At 34.5% G+C, this 16,353-nt stretch overlaps 1 protein-coding gene across 1 annotated transcript in view; it reads right to left on the bottom strand.

The window, feature by feature from the left end:
- Positions 1–974: 974 nt before the first annotated feature.
- The window catches only part of CLVS2 (clavesin 2), a 98,708-nt gene continuing 83,329 nt past the window's right edge, over positions 975–16,353 (bottom strand). The window contains exons 3-5 of the mRNA XM_036769245.1: positions 12,144–12,254; positions 8,355–8,575; positions 975–4,146 (exon numbers count right to left, since the gene is read on the bottom strand). Of these exons, the coding sequence (XP_036625140.1) occupies positions 4,059–4,146; positions 8,355–8,575; positions 12,144–12,254 (420 nt within the window). The 3' untranslated portion in view covers positions 975–4,058. The remainder of the gene's footprint in view (positions 4,147–8,354; positions 8,576–12,143; positions 12,255–16,353) is intronic.

A 16,353-nucleotide genomic window follows, 5' to 3' on the forward strand; every position in this document is an offset into this window, starting at 1 on the left:
ACTTTTCAGTACATACAGACATACAACATTCTTATGATGTTGACAAATTTAAAAGTAGTCATTAATTAATGTATGAATAAAGAATTAAGAAGATAGCATTAACCATAGAGAACATTTTGACTTTTCAGTAAAATAGGAATAGAATTTTGTATATATAATGATTCTTTATCATCAGGATTCCTTGATATAATTTTTGATAATTAAAATTCCTCTCCCCATAGCAACATCCCCCTCCCCTAAGATCTTTAAAAAGTGTAGAGTAGAAAAGCAAAATGTTACTCAAGGACAGATTTATTATTGCTCAAAAGATTTCCTTTTGAGATTAAATATTCAATTATCCATACGAAGATTAAACAACTATTACATAATAATAACCTTTTGTTCTCTTAAAATACACCAGAAATTGCAAATACTTCATTCAAACCATTTTGCCCCATTGATGATTTTAGAGATAAATCATAGGAGTCAGCTTTCGGATCATGAAAATTTGCTTTTCCAGAACACCAGTTAAAGAGCCATTTACACATGGAGATTTATAGGAAAATCATTGGTGCTTTGACCTACACTTGCTTAAAAACCCATGTAGAGAGAAATGGACTATTCATTTTTATTCCTTAAACTTTCCTGCTAAGCTCTCTTTGATACTTTTTTTTCATTTAGCATGGGACTTGGCTTTTTAATAACTCTTAATAAAGAATCATTTGAGCCCAAACAAAGATGAAATACTGTAACTGAAGTGCACAAAGCAAAGTCTAGAAGGTTGCTTCCTTTCCAAATTTCAAAAGGTTTCAGTTTCAGATCTATTACATAGAGACAGAACATGCTTTTTTAAAAGAGAATAAAAATAGGAGTTCCTATCCCAGAACACAGCTTTATTACATCTTTAAAGAGGCACTTTTTATGTTTCTTAGAATATGAAAAGCTCTCACTCTTTGAGCAATACTGACAGGTATGTGCAAAAAACAATGACAAAATGAGAAGAGAAGTTATTTATTGTTCTTTAGCCAGCTGCCAATAAAGCAAGTTGAAGGTCAACAAGATAAAGGAAATGAGGGAGGAGGGAGAGGGAAGGGGAGAAGAATAAATAGGCTGCTGGCCTTTATTCCAAACCAAATGTAGTGAAGCTCTTTTAGGTACACATATCTTCAGTCACAAGACCACCACGTAAAGCTTAGCACTGCTCTTGAAACTGAGAGGCAGCTTCAATAGAGTAAACAGTCTAATATTGATAACCAACTACATTTTTTCTTTAAATGAAGATATGAATGCTAATTAATAGGAACTAAGTTTGACAGTTATTACACAGAGACAAATGTCACAGAAAAGCCACTCAAAGGACTCCCAAACAAATGCTATTTAGGCAATACTGAGAAAAGGATTCATAAAGTTGAATGTACACCTCTTAATTAAGCAACTTCAAAAAAGTCATTGGCCAATGAGCTTAGTTTTTGAATCACCTAAACAAAGTAATTTCAAAAGGCATCACTATTATACTTCATCCATTCATTTTTAGATGTTTTAAGTAATAGAATCAACTATCATTTTTTCCATGCTATAATCATGCAGCAGTGCAGCACTGCATATATCCCAAAGTGGGAGGAGGGGGATTACATTTGAATTTGAAATATATTAGATTTACCATCCTGTTTACATTTTCTTAGGTCCATATTAAAATAAGCTCACATTCCTTGAGTGCACTGTTGCTATGTGATAAGGAGAGATGACTGGGAATATGTTTTCTGGAGCTGGAAAGGTAATCTATGATTACAAAGTTAAGCCATAAATGGTCCATCACAGGAAAACCCCCACAAAAATCATTGGAAGTTGACTCTACTTAGTTTGCTATTGTTATTAATTTTCCCCCAAATTATAAGACTGGAAATTATGACTTATAACCTTACAGTGAATTATGTAGAAGATGAAGCCTAAGGCTCCAAATTGTATGCCACATACACAAACATGTAAAAACACAGACATTCAGGGTCACTTAGCAGTACAATCATTAAAAAAAGAAATGAAAAGTCCATGATCCTTTATTTCTAAATCATTTTAAGCATTAAATTATTAGCAGACTGAGTTGAATACTTGACACAGTAAGTGCTTTCTCTGTCACTGAAGATAAATTGGCATTTTAAAATTTATTATTAATTCAGATTTACTAGCAATTTCTTAACATACTTTGAATTGTATCAATTAATGTACTGGTGTTCTTTTTATTCCCAAGATACTTCCAAAATTTTTTTTAAAAATAGATTAATGTACCAAGGTATTATGATCTGAAATATTCCATGCAAATTGATTAAGTGATCAATATGAGAAGGAAAACTGCATCTATCTTTCCTGTTTAGGCTACAGGTTCTGATATTTGTTTCAAATACTCATCTGGATGTCCAACTTAGGTTAGATTTGGGAAAGGAAACACTGAGTTTAAAAGTCTATAAGAGTGAGCAATAAAACTTTATGGTTTCCAGTTCCCAATAACTTGGTGAGTTCTTTCTCTTCTCTTCATTCCAAAACATAGTTTTTGTCCATTAAGCCCCAAATCCAAAAAAAAAAGTGATAGGGGCTTTGATTCTTTTCCCTGATAATAGGAATTTAAACTAAAAGAAAATATTGCCACCATATTGGAAGAGTTCCCTTTTAATGGTGAACCTCAAAGCTAGTTTTAGTCTGTAACACCCACTCTAGCTTTGGTGATTTAGCTATCACTCTGAGATTCAGTTTGTCCATTCATTCCTGTCCTTCCTATGTAGAGACTCAAGCGGATGATGGAAACCTAATATCAGTCAATTCAAGAAAAACTCAGTTGATAAATGCCATTAAATATATACCAAGATCTGTTGTTCCTCTGAGGTAAAAAGGATTTCAGCAATATGGCACATGTTCAAGACTATATTACAGATAAAATTAGTACGCCCTTAAACAGTCAGTGAGAGTCTGTTTCACTACACCTGGTTTACAATGACCTTTAGTTGAAGTAGGTTTCAGCAATACCTCATATGACAATCTATGACATCTTTAAGCACACTGAACAACTATCACGGGGTGTATGTATCCTTAATTCATAGGCTTCTTACTTCTTTAGAGCTCATTAAAAATATATATATATATATGTGTATTTTTTAATCAACCAGTTCACATGATTCTGAAATTAGCCCCTTGTCTGCTAGTGAAAAGTGTTGTGTTCAAAATTAGTTGTCAAAACATTTGGCTTGTATGAATTCTCTTCCTCTTGGTTGATGCGATTTGAGAAAAAGTTCTCCAAGTGTATTAGACAGAATACAATGGAGGCTTGAGTAAAGAACAAATTGTGAAGATAGAAGTCTGAGAAGAGTCCACACTGTTTCTGAATTCTACATCTTAACTGAGAGGAAATGCTGTTTCCCAGTGCCCAAAGACTCAAACATACAGTTCAAAAGTTTGATTTACCTGCTCAACTGTAATCCTCTGTCTTGATAACACAGGGCCAGTGAGGGTCTCAGGACATGTTTCCTGTGAAATGATAATCCCTAGATAGGAACTATGTTTGCAATAACATTTCCCATGATATTCTATTTCCCTTTTCCTGTGAAGAAATGTATCAACATACTGAAAAAGAATCTCAGAGGAAAAAGATGAAGCAGTCACTATGATAGCTGCAATATGGCTTCATAGGAAACAGGGCTACATTTAATTAGCTTTGATCTTTTTCATGTATGTTTTACCCCTTTGGTTACAGTGTGATATGTGTCTGTGTGTGTGTGTGTGTATGTGTATGACAGGGACTTAAAAGTCATCCTTTTCCAAACTACGTTGCTATCAAGACTAACAAAATTGAAGTGGAGCTTACATTGTATTTACAAACAAGTTGGCACTTACAGAATAAATTATTGATTAAAAAAAATCCAACCCAGGATACCTATGTTTTAGGCACACTGGGAAAACCTGCTGCCTTATTACATTATGCTACATTAATATGAATAAATAGATTCCCAGCTGGTACATTCTTCCCCGATGGTTTGCTTCTTGCTGAAAGGGAGTACCTTCCATCCTAATTTATTGGTGATGTTAATAGGTTCTTAGTCCAGAGAAAGTAAAGGCTGCATGTTCTCTTCCTCATTTTTATCCATGCGTTTTAGCACTGCAGGATCCACTACTGACTGAGATCTGTAAGTAAGTAGATAGATAATAGATAGATAGAATAAATGCATAAATGGATTAATTAATTAATTAAGCCATAGTCAACTGAATTATCCACATTACAATTTTTCAGGACATCTGTGGCTTTCAAGTTACTGATAGTATTATTAAGCAGATGATGCTCTTCACTGACACCACGTTCTGTCTTCTCTTTCTTTTAATTCCTCCATGAAGCTAACATAACCACCCACCCCCAAATCAAGAGATTATGAATATGAAATACAAGAGTAAAGTAGATGTATAAAAAAGAAACAAATGGACACTCGAATCAGGCCACAGCAAAACAAAGTGATGCTATCAATTGCTTCCATCAGATTATCACCCCCTTGGATACATTTTTGTCATTGTATCCCAAGTTCTTAGAGCACAGTGCTGGAATTAAATCTATCTGGAACATGGAGGGTTGAGTAGAAAAGGTTTCTATGTATATGAGACAATTTGGAGAAGCTGTCCATCTTCCATCCTTTTTTACATTTAGGTGAGGTCTACAATTTTGTGAATTCTCAGGACAAAAAAAATCTGTAGATGAAGTGTCATTGCAGTCTGAGTGGAAGGGAGTAAAATGTGAAAGAAAGGTTGGAAGTGGTCCAGTTGTGAAAGGCTTTAAGTGTCAAACAAAAAAGAAAACATTATATTTAATTCTGTAGGTATCCAGGAGTTACTGGAGTTTGGGGGTGACATAAGCAAACCTATGTTTCAAGAAAATCACTATGGCAACTAATAGTCCAGGCAAGTAAAGGTGAAGGCCTGGAAGGGGATATATAAGGGAGATGATGCAAAGATAGAAATGTCAAGATCTGGTAACCAATTGAATGTGCAGTCAATGAGAAAGAGGAGTCAAGTACAGCATCAAAGTTGTACAACAACCAAAATAGAAGACAAGATTCCTGGTCTCAAGGATTCTATAAAGCAAATAAAATCTAAATGCAATTTCCTTATTATCCATAAGTTTGGACATTCAATATTACTGATCCCCATCCGTTAAGATCAGATATTAAAAGATGAATACAATATTGTCATAAATTCCCAACTAGAACATGTTACAATAACAAAGCTTAATATCCAGTGAATTTGTTTCTTGGAACTTTTTAAAATTATTTAACTTTTATTTAAAGGTAGCCAGTATCTCTTCCATTTTAAGTAGTAACATTTTATTATTGGGGAAGCAAATAATCTGCACAAGAGCCCTTTACATACACACAGCTCTGTAGTAGGTGAGAATTATGCTTCAATTCATCACCGGAAAACAATGTGAAATTGGGAAGGAGAAAAGCCAATGAAACATGCTAGTGTTGTGGCAGAAAACTGGCTCCTTAATAGCTATAGCATTAGCAAAGCAGCTGCCCTTTTAAAATTCTACCCGTAATGATTTTTTTCTCCCTGCTGCTATACCAGCCAATTGGATATTGCTGTGGTAATATGCTTCTTACTAGACATCATTAACTTCAGATAGAAAAAAACTATAAGCTAAAGTACAGGCTAATGATGAAAAAAAAGCAAACAGCATAGCCATTTATAATCTGAAATCAAAACAAACCCCCCCCAAAGTGGTTAGATGATTAAGTGAACTGATTCAACTCTGACACTAAGCTGTATGTAAATAGCTTCTGAAAGCAGAAGACTCCAAAGGTGAGGGGAAAGGTAGATAGTCACTATTCCTAACTCATATTTACTGCTTCATCTCAAGAGCAAGCAGGTAGCTGTCTTCTACTTCAAGACAGTGAATGAAGAAGTAGGCAAGGTGACTAGGTAGCAGATAGAACCATTATAAGAAAGAAACTATGTTTAGCTCAGTGTCTGGTGCATAGTAGTCATTTAATAAATGCCTGTTGACTAACTGACAGACACTTATGCCTTGGCCTCAAATGTTTTAAGCAAAGATAGACTATTTGCCTATGTTAAAAGATCTGCCTTTTGGAAGTCACAACCTCACAGTGCAATACTTGTAAAACTATCTACTCTACAGCTGTTCTACATATGCACACACACACACATATATGTATATAATATTTATGTATTTGTATACACACACAAAACCCCACACACCTTGTTTTTTTAATAGAATGTAAACTTCCTGAGAACAGAATTGTTTCATTTATTTCTTTTTGTACTCTGAATCGCTGACACCAAGCATAGTGCCTGACATATAGTAGGCACTTGATAAATGCTTATTGGTTGATTAGTTTCTTAGTAGTTTTCGATTGCCTATGATGGCAGGAGTTTGTAAACTAGAGTTCCTTATGCTGATGAAATCACATACTGGACCCCCCAAAAATCAATTGAGTACAATGCGGTGAGCAAGTTTGTGAGTCCATCTCAAATTGAAGGATGGGACCACAATACCTTGATGTCTTTAACAATTGATAATCCACTGACTTGAAAGAGTTAATGAATTTCTCAAAGTTCTTAATTTCCTCTTAGTAAATTGCTGATAAAATGGAGACCCTGGATCCCTTGGGCTATTTAATTTACTAAGTATTGAGAATGTAGGAAGGAAACTGTTTAAAACAAATATCTATTGGGCAGTGAGAAAATAAAATAAAAGATAGATAATGAACATGTACAATAATGTATTTATGCTGAAGTATGTTCTTGTACCATTCTCAAAGACACTGCCGCTCCAATAGGAAGTGGCAGGCCATTTGAGGACTGCTTGTAGCATCACATGAACCTCTATAAAGTCTTACTTGGATACCTCACTTTGGCATAGGCTTGCCCTTGTTTTCTTAAAGCCTAGGCCTATGTATTGAGGGCAAACAAACACCTGAAGTTCCTACTAAGCAGAAAAGGTGGGACTGGCAAGAGACCATTTGTCAACAACAACAATGGAGGTACTATTTAAGTTTGGAGAGCTTGTGACAAGGCCAGCCGCAAGCTAGTGATTTGAGGGTGGAGAGGCATAATAACTCATGAACACTAAGTGTTCTGAGAAGCATTGCTAGAAGGAGCACCCTCACCAATGAAAGTATATATCCATGAAGGATAGAATTATAATATAGTACTTTTGAAAATATTTATTATTTTAAGGTTACATCTTCTTTACCTCTTTCTCTCAAACTCTGAATGTATATGAAGATGGCAGCTTTAACATAATAATAAAAAATTAAAGGCAGGCTATGATTCTCTTCTTAATCTGCTCTCATTATGCACTACAGATGTCAGAATTGGTTTTCAGATGCTCTGAACCATTGCAAATGTAGAACATCTCCTAAATAAAACAAGTCAAGCATAAACTGATTATGGGCCTATGTCTCAATCTGTATATTGGTTGGGTTCCATTTCTCTTCACTCCCTAGAGACTAGGGATACCCACTCAGAGTCATTAACTATCATTCAGCTAGATCTCTGCAAGAGAGTGGTAGACTGTTATATACCATGGATGCACGTAAAAATTACCCAAGTAATCCCTGATACTTTGCCATTAACAAAAAGACTCTCTCTAAATGTGTGTCTTGGGAGTCTAGAATTTAAATTTAGGACATGAGATTCAGAAATATACAATGGAAGACACCTCTTTGATCATTTCCATAAAGGGAAAAGCGTCTTTTTCCCACTGATCTTCTGAAATCTGTATAAGCAGAGAATGAACCACAACTCCCCAGCTGGTGGACGAATGAACTGCTCTTAATGATGATGAATAACAATAATAACTCACATTTCTATAACAGATTAAGATTTACAAACCACTTCCTATACCTTATCCAATTTGATTCTCACAATAACCCTATGAGGCATGTAATATTTTTCTCCCCATTTTAGAAATGAGACTTAGCTGGCTTATATGATTTGCACGTGATCATACTGTTAGTAAAGTGGCTCAGGTGGCATCACACCCAGGTCTTCCTAACTCAAAGTCTAGTTAGTGTTCTATACTCTATGTTACACTGTCTCTGTATGACCTCAGACTAACCCAAGTAGAAAATCAGGTAGGAATAAGTACTTTCACATCCCATTTTGGAGAATTCGTGGTACTTGCCTCAAAGCAGAAAAAAATCATGTTACAGACTAAGACACTCATCTTTCTGTAGTTTCCAATGAGAACATCATCAGTGTACAATGGGATTGGAATATGATAAACACACATACATACATCCAAACTGAAGCAAAAATCTCCTTACAATGTATAACTGAAATGTTAATTTATACAGTGACATCCCACATTATTTCTAACATACCTCTTCATGGACTTTGGAGATAGTTCTTTTTCCACTTCTTTCACTGGCATACTATAGGAGTCCACATTGTACTCACTGTCATCATCATATTCATGGTCTAGCAGCGTTCTTGCCCATGTACCCATATCATAGGGGGGTAGCATTCCTCCAAATTCAGAAGGTAGAATCTCTGGATGAATGAGTTGATGCAGGCTGTTCAGGTTATTTCCATGCAGAAATATCTATATTTTCAAGAGAAAAAAAGTCATCCAAACCACAACTCATGAAAGAAAGAGAACTACATTAGCTAAAAAGGAATAATATAATACTATGAAAACAATTTTGTTACAACTACTGTTATGAAGATGAAGAGCCACTTTTCAAGGCCATACCTTGCCCAAGGTGCTAGAATATATAGCTATTCTGATCTGGGAAAATCCAAAGATGGGAAGGAAATTTCACATGCCTTATAAACAAACCCATGGGCCAACCCAACATTCAGCATGATGATTTGTATGATAAGCCCTACTGACCTTTGTTGAAAGTGTGCCCTCTTCACAAAGGACTCAGCAACTGGATATTGCCAACCCAAATAATTAAGCCTATAAGTTGACACTGGCATAAAACCTTTCTCCTGACTGCTACTAAGAATGCTTTACCCCATGTAGTCCCAAGTGCTGTTCTACAATGCGAAATGAGAGATGGAATCAAAATCCAATGCTTGTGAATTCCCTCAGAATGAGTAGCATTTTGTATCACAAGGAACTTAATCATTCTAATATTTCTAGGTGCTTCCCTACTACAGATTTCCAGTGTGTCACATTACAAATAGTTGAAATATAGGTCTTTAAAAGCATTCCCATAAACATGGAAATCTGAAGAGTCATCCACATTCTCAGAATTATCCCCATACCACCACCATTCCCCAGGATTGCTATAATCTTCCATTCTTCCTCTTCTCAAACACTGCCCCACCCCCAACCCAGCAGCCCTCATCATCATTGGGATTTGAGGCAGTATCTGATTAAACATTGTCCCTAATTAAAAAGAGAAAAAAATTAATTTAGAAAAGATAAAACATAAAATAAATGAAATGCTTGTCTTAGATAGCTTAGGGATTAGTTTATATTGCTTATATTTTATAGAGTCACTGACATCCAAGGAGAATAAGATAAAGAGAAAAGAGGCCATCTGTTGCCCCCTTAAAGTTCAATAAAGGTTAAATTACAAATATGAAATGTAAAAAGAAAATATTTTAGATAATTTGTTCCAGTGTATAACTCTATAACTAATTCCATGTGCAAGTGATCACTAAAAATGTATTTCAATTATTTCACTGTTTAATTTATTTATAATATGTAAACTTTCCCAAAATTAATTAGACCTTTCAAAAATACTCTTCATGGTTTGCATCTTAATATTGAGAAAGATTTAGTAACAAGCTTCATATTCTAGCAACTGAAGAGCAAATATTTGGATAATATTTTGAAGTTGCTCCTGGCTTATCAACATATATGAAAATAATAGGTGATGTGATACACAATTACATTCTCACATGAAGTTTTCCAGATTAAACAAATTTTAATAGAAGAATGAAGTTCTGGTCTCTCTTTTGAGCCTGGGCTACTAAAAGGTTCCTATACAGTAAGGTCAGGCTAGAGTATCTCCTAGTCTTCCCCTGGCTCTGTGTTTCAACAATGAAATGAACAAGGAGGACTAGGTACACCACACACACTTAGAGCTGTTTCTATAAAGTATAAAAACATTGAACTGCAAAAAATACTTCATACCACAAAAACATCCATCTGAAATGAAAAAAAAATTGGTCTTGCAATATTTTACTTGAAAACTAAGCAAATTATTTCCTCAATTCTAGACTCTCTTTTAGAATCAAGTGTAGCCTAAAATTTCCCTGGCCAAGAGAAGCATAACAGTAACTGTAAGAGCATTCATCAGATCTTAATACTGGAATAGATACTAGCGCTATCCAAATCCCCACTGCTTTCCTTTCCAGAGGTAAATCTGAGGTGTGAACTAATGCTTTGACACAACACATAAGTGATGTCTGTGTCTGCATTTATATATGTACGTATGTTTAAATATATGTCTATGTTAAGATAAAGGCAGCTAGATGGCTCAGTGGATAGAGCACTGGGTCTGGAGTTAGGAAGACCAGCCTCATACACTTATTAGCTGTGTGACCCTAGGCAACTCATTTAACCTCTGTTCACCTTAATCCACTGGAGAAGGAAATGGCGAACCACTCCAGTATCTTTGCCAAGAAAACTCCATGGCCAGTATGATCTACAGGGTCACAAAGAGTCAGATACGACTGAAGGGCTGAACAACAAATATGATAAGCTGCTCTCTCTGCTATTATGGGATGCAGAGAGGAAAAAAGATGAAAGAGGTGTTCCTAAGGTACTGAATAGTCCCATTTTCTATTTTTAAAAATGATTTAATTCCGTTTTCACAGTTGTTGAAGCAATTCCTTAAATAATTGTGACAGTTCTCACAAGATTCTGACTGTAGCAAATACTGTTCTCTATAACAGCATTTTTAATAATGTACTATTAATAATAGTAATAAATAACATTTGTATAGAATTCAAATTTTTATAAAGTCATATACACACATTCTTATTCCTATAATAACCCTGTGAAGTTTCTTCTATTAGTATCTAATTTTTACAAGTAGATAAACTAAGATTAAAGAGCTTAATAACACGAAGATCACCCAATACTAAGTGACCAAGGAAGGATTTGAACATAAGTCTTTACTGACTCCAAATTCCATGCTCCATCCACTATGACACAATGCTCTGTTATATTGCATGTGATAACTTTTGTTATTATAAATAACTGACACTTTTACAGGTACATGGAACTTTGATATCCATGGTTACACTGAAACACTGCCTTCTTAGTACTCAAGAAAAGAATAAATTACACTCAGTGTAATTGTAATATTGCATATTTTACCATATCCTAATTCACTAAAAATTAGCAATCCAGTACTGGTATTATATTAACCAGAAGATTTGAATACCCCTAGAAACCACAGTCAGGTAACTCAGAATTTAATTGATCTCACCAAGCTATACCCACTTTAAGAAAATAAATAAATAGATATGTGTACATATAAATATATATATATATATAATATGTTCAATACACTTCATTTTACTGTTAGTGGACTAATAACAATATGGTAAATTAAATAATATTTTAAAAATGTAAATATCAGCAAAGTGGAAAGGAAACACTAGTATAGAAGTCAAGATTCCTAGACGAGAGTCTGGGCCAGGGGTGGGGATTTCTTCTGTATAACTTAGACTCAGTCAAAAACCTACACCTAAGGACCTATAAGGCCACAGGCTCCCCACCTCTGGCTGGGCTCTATTACAGATAAACTGTGAAAGTCACACTTCAATTCTCTCATCTACAGGGATTGGACTAAATCATCTCTAACACCCTTTCTAGCTCTAACATTCCATGCTTTTTCTAAAATCTTAGAACATGAAAGATATTCTGTTTGATCATAATTAGGGTATGGTTTATGAAATAATATTTATAGAAATGTATTTTCCTTTCCTTTAGAACACAGGAGAGCTATTTTTGAAATGTTACTTACATACATAAATTTTTCAGCATGAATATCTGAGCACAGAATTAAAAAAGACTGAAAAGATCCACTTACAACAAGTGAGTAAATAACTTTACATTTTGTATTAGCCTATTTTTTACACTAAGTTCATATTATGACAGTCACAGAACAATAATATTAGTACAGGAGAAATATTTAAAATACCCTTTTGCGTGTCTTCTCCTTTAGGAAAGGCCGTATGACAGTGTACAGAGCATGGATGTACCAAGGCTGATTGACAAAATGAATTCCTCCAAATCGAGCTGGAAAACTGTCCTGCAGTACACACAAAACAAATCCAATACATGTTTTATTATTCAAAGAAGGTTAAGTAATTCAGTTCCCTAAATATTGATTAAACAACTATTATGAGCATAGTAGCACTGTACTGGGTGTTAAGGACACAGACAAAAAAAGAAATAGTCCTTTTCCTTAGACGCTAACATTCTTTTGAAAAGAAGATGCATGTTCTAGACAAATTTAATTCCTTCTGAAGTGGTTTACCTGTCTATGAAGAGAGAAGTGGTAAGAAACTCACCTTACTGAGCATTGTCACTGTTAATTAGCAATGAAAGACATCAAGACAGTGTTTTCAAAATCAGATTAACTTTTGTAAATTTCCAAAGGTCTAGAAATGTGACATTTTAAAAATCTAAATTAAAGCCCCTAAGCAGTCAGTCATTGTAGGTTATGAAGCATAAATAGAAAGCATTTGAAGCTTGCCAAGTATTTCCACTACGCTGGATGTGTTGCTTTGTTTTACCTGGAAATATCAATGCATTTTATTTCTAGTATAAGCAGGAATCTGTCACGTGCTAAGCACCAGAGTGAAACATTTCATAAGTTTTCTTTTCCTCTTTTCAAGCTTAAAAATCAAAACATTAAATACAGGGTGCATTCTCTTTTGCAACATGGCTAACATGGAAATATGTTTTGCATGACTGCACATGTATACTCTGTATCAAAGTGCTTATCTTCTCGAGGAAGGGAGAGGTAATTTGGAACTCAAAATTTGTCTTTAAAAATGAATGTTAAAATTGTTTTTACATAGAATTGAGAAAAAATAACATTATTAGAAAAGAAAACACATGTCTATGTGTAGCATATGTATACATACATGCATGCATACATACAATGTGCCCAAGTTGACTATTTATTAGAAGGACTGGATTGCCATAAAGCAATTCTCCCCTTTAGCTAGAGTGAATATAGATATATAGAATATAGTAAACACTTTACTCATCATCCAAGGAGGAGCCATGTAACGTACCCTGCAAAATGCCAAAAGAATCCTTGAGCCTATTATAATAGCCCAGAGATATCAACTATTTTCTTTAAATACTCTGAGACTTGTATGGTAGCTGACTACCAGAAGTCCAACACCTCATGGTTAAACTGGGTCCCAATGTTTACCCTGCCAATTTTTCCACAGACCTGGCCCAGGGGGATTTCTTTTAGGTGTCAGTAGTCTCATTTAATATTCTACTTAATTCTACCAAGAGTTTGAGCAGAAATAAAAATAAATTAATTGGAAGAGGTATTGGTGTGGAAGTTTTTATGATTATCATTATCTTGTTCTTCTTGTATTTTTTGATAGGGGACAGCAACAGGAACAAATTGCTATATTAATATTAATAATAATAATTTTCTCTATACTACTTACTGTACATGTGAATATCTTTTGCTAATTGGCTAAAGTTTTGAGATATAAGATCATCCTGTAAAGGCTCCTGGAAGCATGTTACATACAACTAAAGCAGTAGACAGGTTAATAGGGATGATATTCCCTTCATTCAATTCCCACAATTTTGATCTCCTGTCCTAGGTCTCTAAATTTTTGTGGAATTTTTAAAAAATTAATAAACATTTATTCTTTTTCCATTCCACTTTCTTCCCCACCCATGCAATTAAACAAAAACTAGAACAAAATTCTCACAATATGTATAGTCAACTGAAGCAAATTATTTCATTTGACATGCCCAAAATTATGTCTCATTCTGCACTTTGAATCTATCGTCACTTGGTGAGGAGATGGGCAGCATGCTTCATCTTTAGCCCTCTGAAATCATGATTTGTCATTGAATCAATCAGTTTTAAAGTCCTTCAAAATTATTTTTTCTATATAATGTTGTCCCAGTATAAACTGATCAACTCCTTACATTTGCTTCATTCTGCAATAGTTCACACAGGTCTTCCCAATTCCAACTAAAACCATCCATTTCATATTTTATTATGTTGTAATAATATTCCATTAAATTAATACAACCATAATTTGTTTGGTCATTCCTCAATAGGTAGGCACTCCCTTAATTTTCCAGGTCTTTTTTTCTTGCTCCTACAAGGAAAGTTGATATATAAAGGTCACCTTTTTCTTTCTTTGGTCTCTTTGGGGTATACACAGGGGTATACGGGTACATGTTTAACAATCAGCTCTCTGAAAATGTACACATACTTTTGAGTTTAATCTGTATTGTTAATATTTTCTTCATCACTTCTTAAATACTCTAGACAATCAACAAAACAATAAAGCAAGGCCTGATTTCTGAGTTGTAAATTTCTGAGTTGTAAATACTCCTTAAAATTTAACTTCAACTTAAAATTGAAAATTTAATAATCAGCTCTCCCACGAGCCAGTCTGAGCTGACTCTAGCGCATCCCTGGAATAGCTGCAAATTGCTTTCCAGAATGGCTGTACCAATTCACAGCTCTATCAGCAGTGACACTGGTGTGCCTGTTTCTCTACAACTCTCTGACATGTTATTTCTCCCCTTTTGTCATCTTGGCCAATCTGGTGGGCATGATATAAAACTTCACAATTGTTTTAATTTGTCTCTATTGATTACTTGGAGCATATTTGTTTGGTTTTAATAGCTTAAGTGTCTTTACTCAAGAACTGCCTTTTGATATCCTTTGACTCTATATCTATTAGCATATGACTCATTCCTACAAATTTAAATCCATTTCTTCAGTGACTTGGATCTACATATGTAGGTCTCTACAGTGTGAAAGCACTTCTTTTCATTTGGCCTGGAGAGTATGAATATTCGGCACAATGATATACATTAAAACATTAGTATGAAGTTTCATGGATCAAAGTTATCCTACAATGTTATGTCACTGTCTTTGAGAATGATCTAGCTACAGTTTGATTCCATAATCATTACTACATCATCATTTTTGCTATCATAAGCAGAATTCACATTTTAGATAAAAGTTAGACTAAATGTCCCACTGAGGTCCCTTCGAACTCCAAAGTTTTATTAGTCTATGATTTTTCTCTTACCAAAGCTACCTAGTAAAATCTAGTTAACATCCTGTTATGGTGGCATAAGACTAATATTTCTATATCCTAAATAACTTTCTAAGCATTAATTAATTTTTAAAGGTTTAGCACATGATTTTCAGAGCTCATGGATTTTTTTCACAAGATAATTTTTATCCCAGGAAGTGTCACACTACAAAAAGCAAAATGAACAGTGTTTTGGGAGAATAGATAAGAATAGTGAACTCTAAAGAAGCTTTCCCTTTGTTTCCAATGATAGTCTGATTTTATTTAAAGAGAATTCAATTTCTCATTTCTCAAGAATATATTACAATGTCAGGTATATAATATGAAAATGTAAAATTTGTCATTTTCTTCCATCTGCTTTCAATATAGTATTTGGATATTGATAAAAACATATGAATATGTAAAAAAGGTCACTGGAGTTCTTTCAGCTGATTGGCTATAGGTTATGCAACATATGAGTTTTAGGGACATATAGGGGAGGGGCATGTTCATGGTCAAATAAAATGCCGTGTGTTCCTAGGAAATTACATCTACCATAAGCATGTTTAATAAGTTAAAATGTGGTATTGTTCACCCAGCTGTGATGGTCTCACAAAGAGAGGTTAGTGAGGAATAGATTTTTTTGGATGGAAGAGACATAGTGGGGATGTGGCAGTAAAAATGCAATTAGACTAAAGGTTGGAATCTAAATGGGATGGGCAAATGAGAACAGGCAGCAAACCACATGGTGTGCTGTCAGCAATTAAATGGAGTGTATGTGTGAAATTCAGAATATCCAAGAGGTTTGGTATGGTCCCCTACAACTTCCTATTAATACTTGAGGTGGTTTCCTTCCCTTTTTTTTAATTTAAATTTATTTATTTAACATATTTAGTTTCCAGCATTGATTTTCACAAGAGTTTGAATTACAAATTTTCTCCCCATTTCTACCCTCCCCCCCCACTCCAAGATGGCATATATTCTGGTTGCCGGTTTCCTTCCCTTTTAATGAGGAGAGAAAGAAAGATTAAATCTGAGATGGAAAATCCACCTCTGTCTCCCTCCTGTTAAGGTGAAGATAGGGAGAGTAAAAAGGGAATAGACTTG

Source organism: Trichosurus vulpecula, chromosome 7 (genome assembly GCF_011100635.1).
Source record: "Trichosurus vulpecula isolate mTriVul1 chromosome 7, mTriVul1.pri, whole genome shotgun sequence".
Taxonomy (NCBI): domain Eukaryota; kingdom Metazoa; phylum Chordata; class Mammalia; order Diprotodontia; family Phalangeridae; genus Trichosurus; species Trichosurus vulpecula.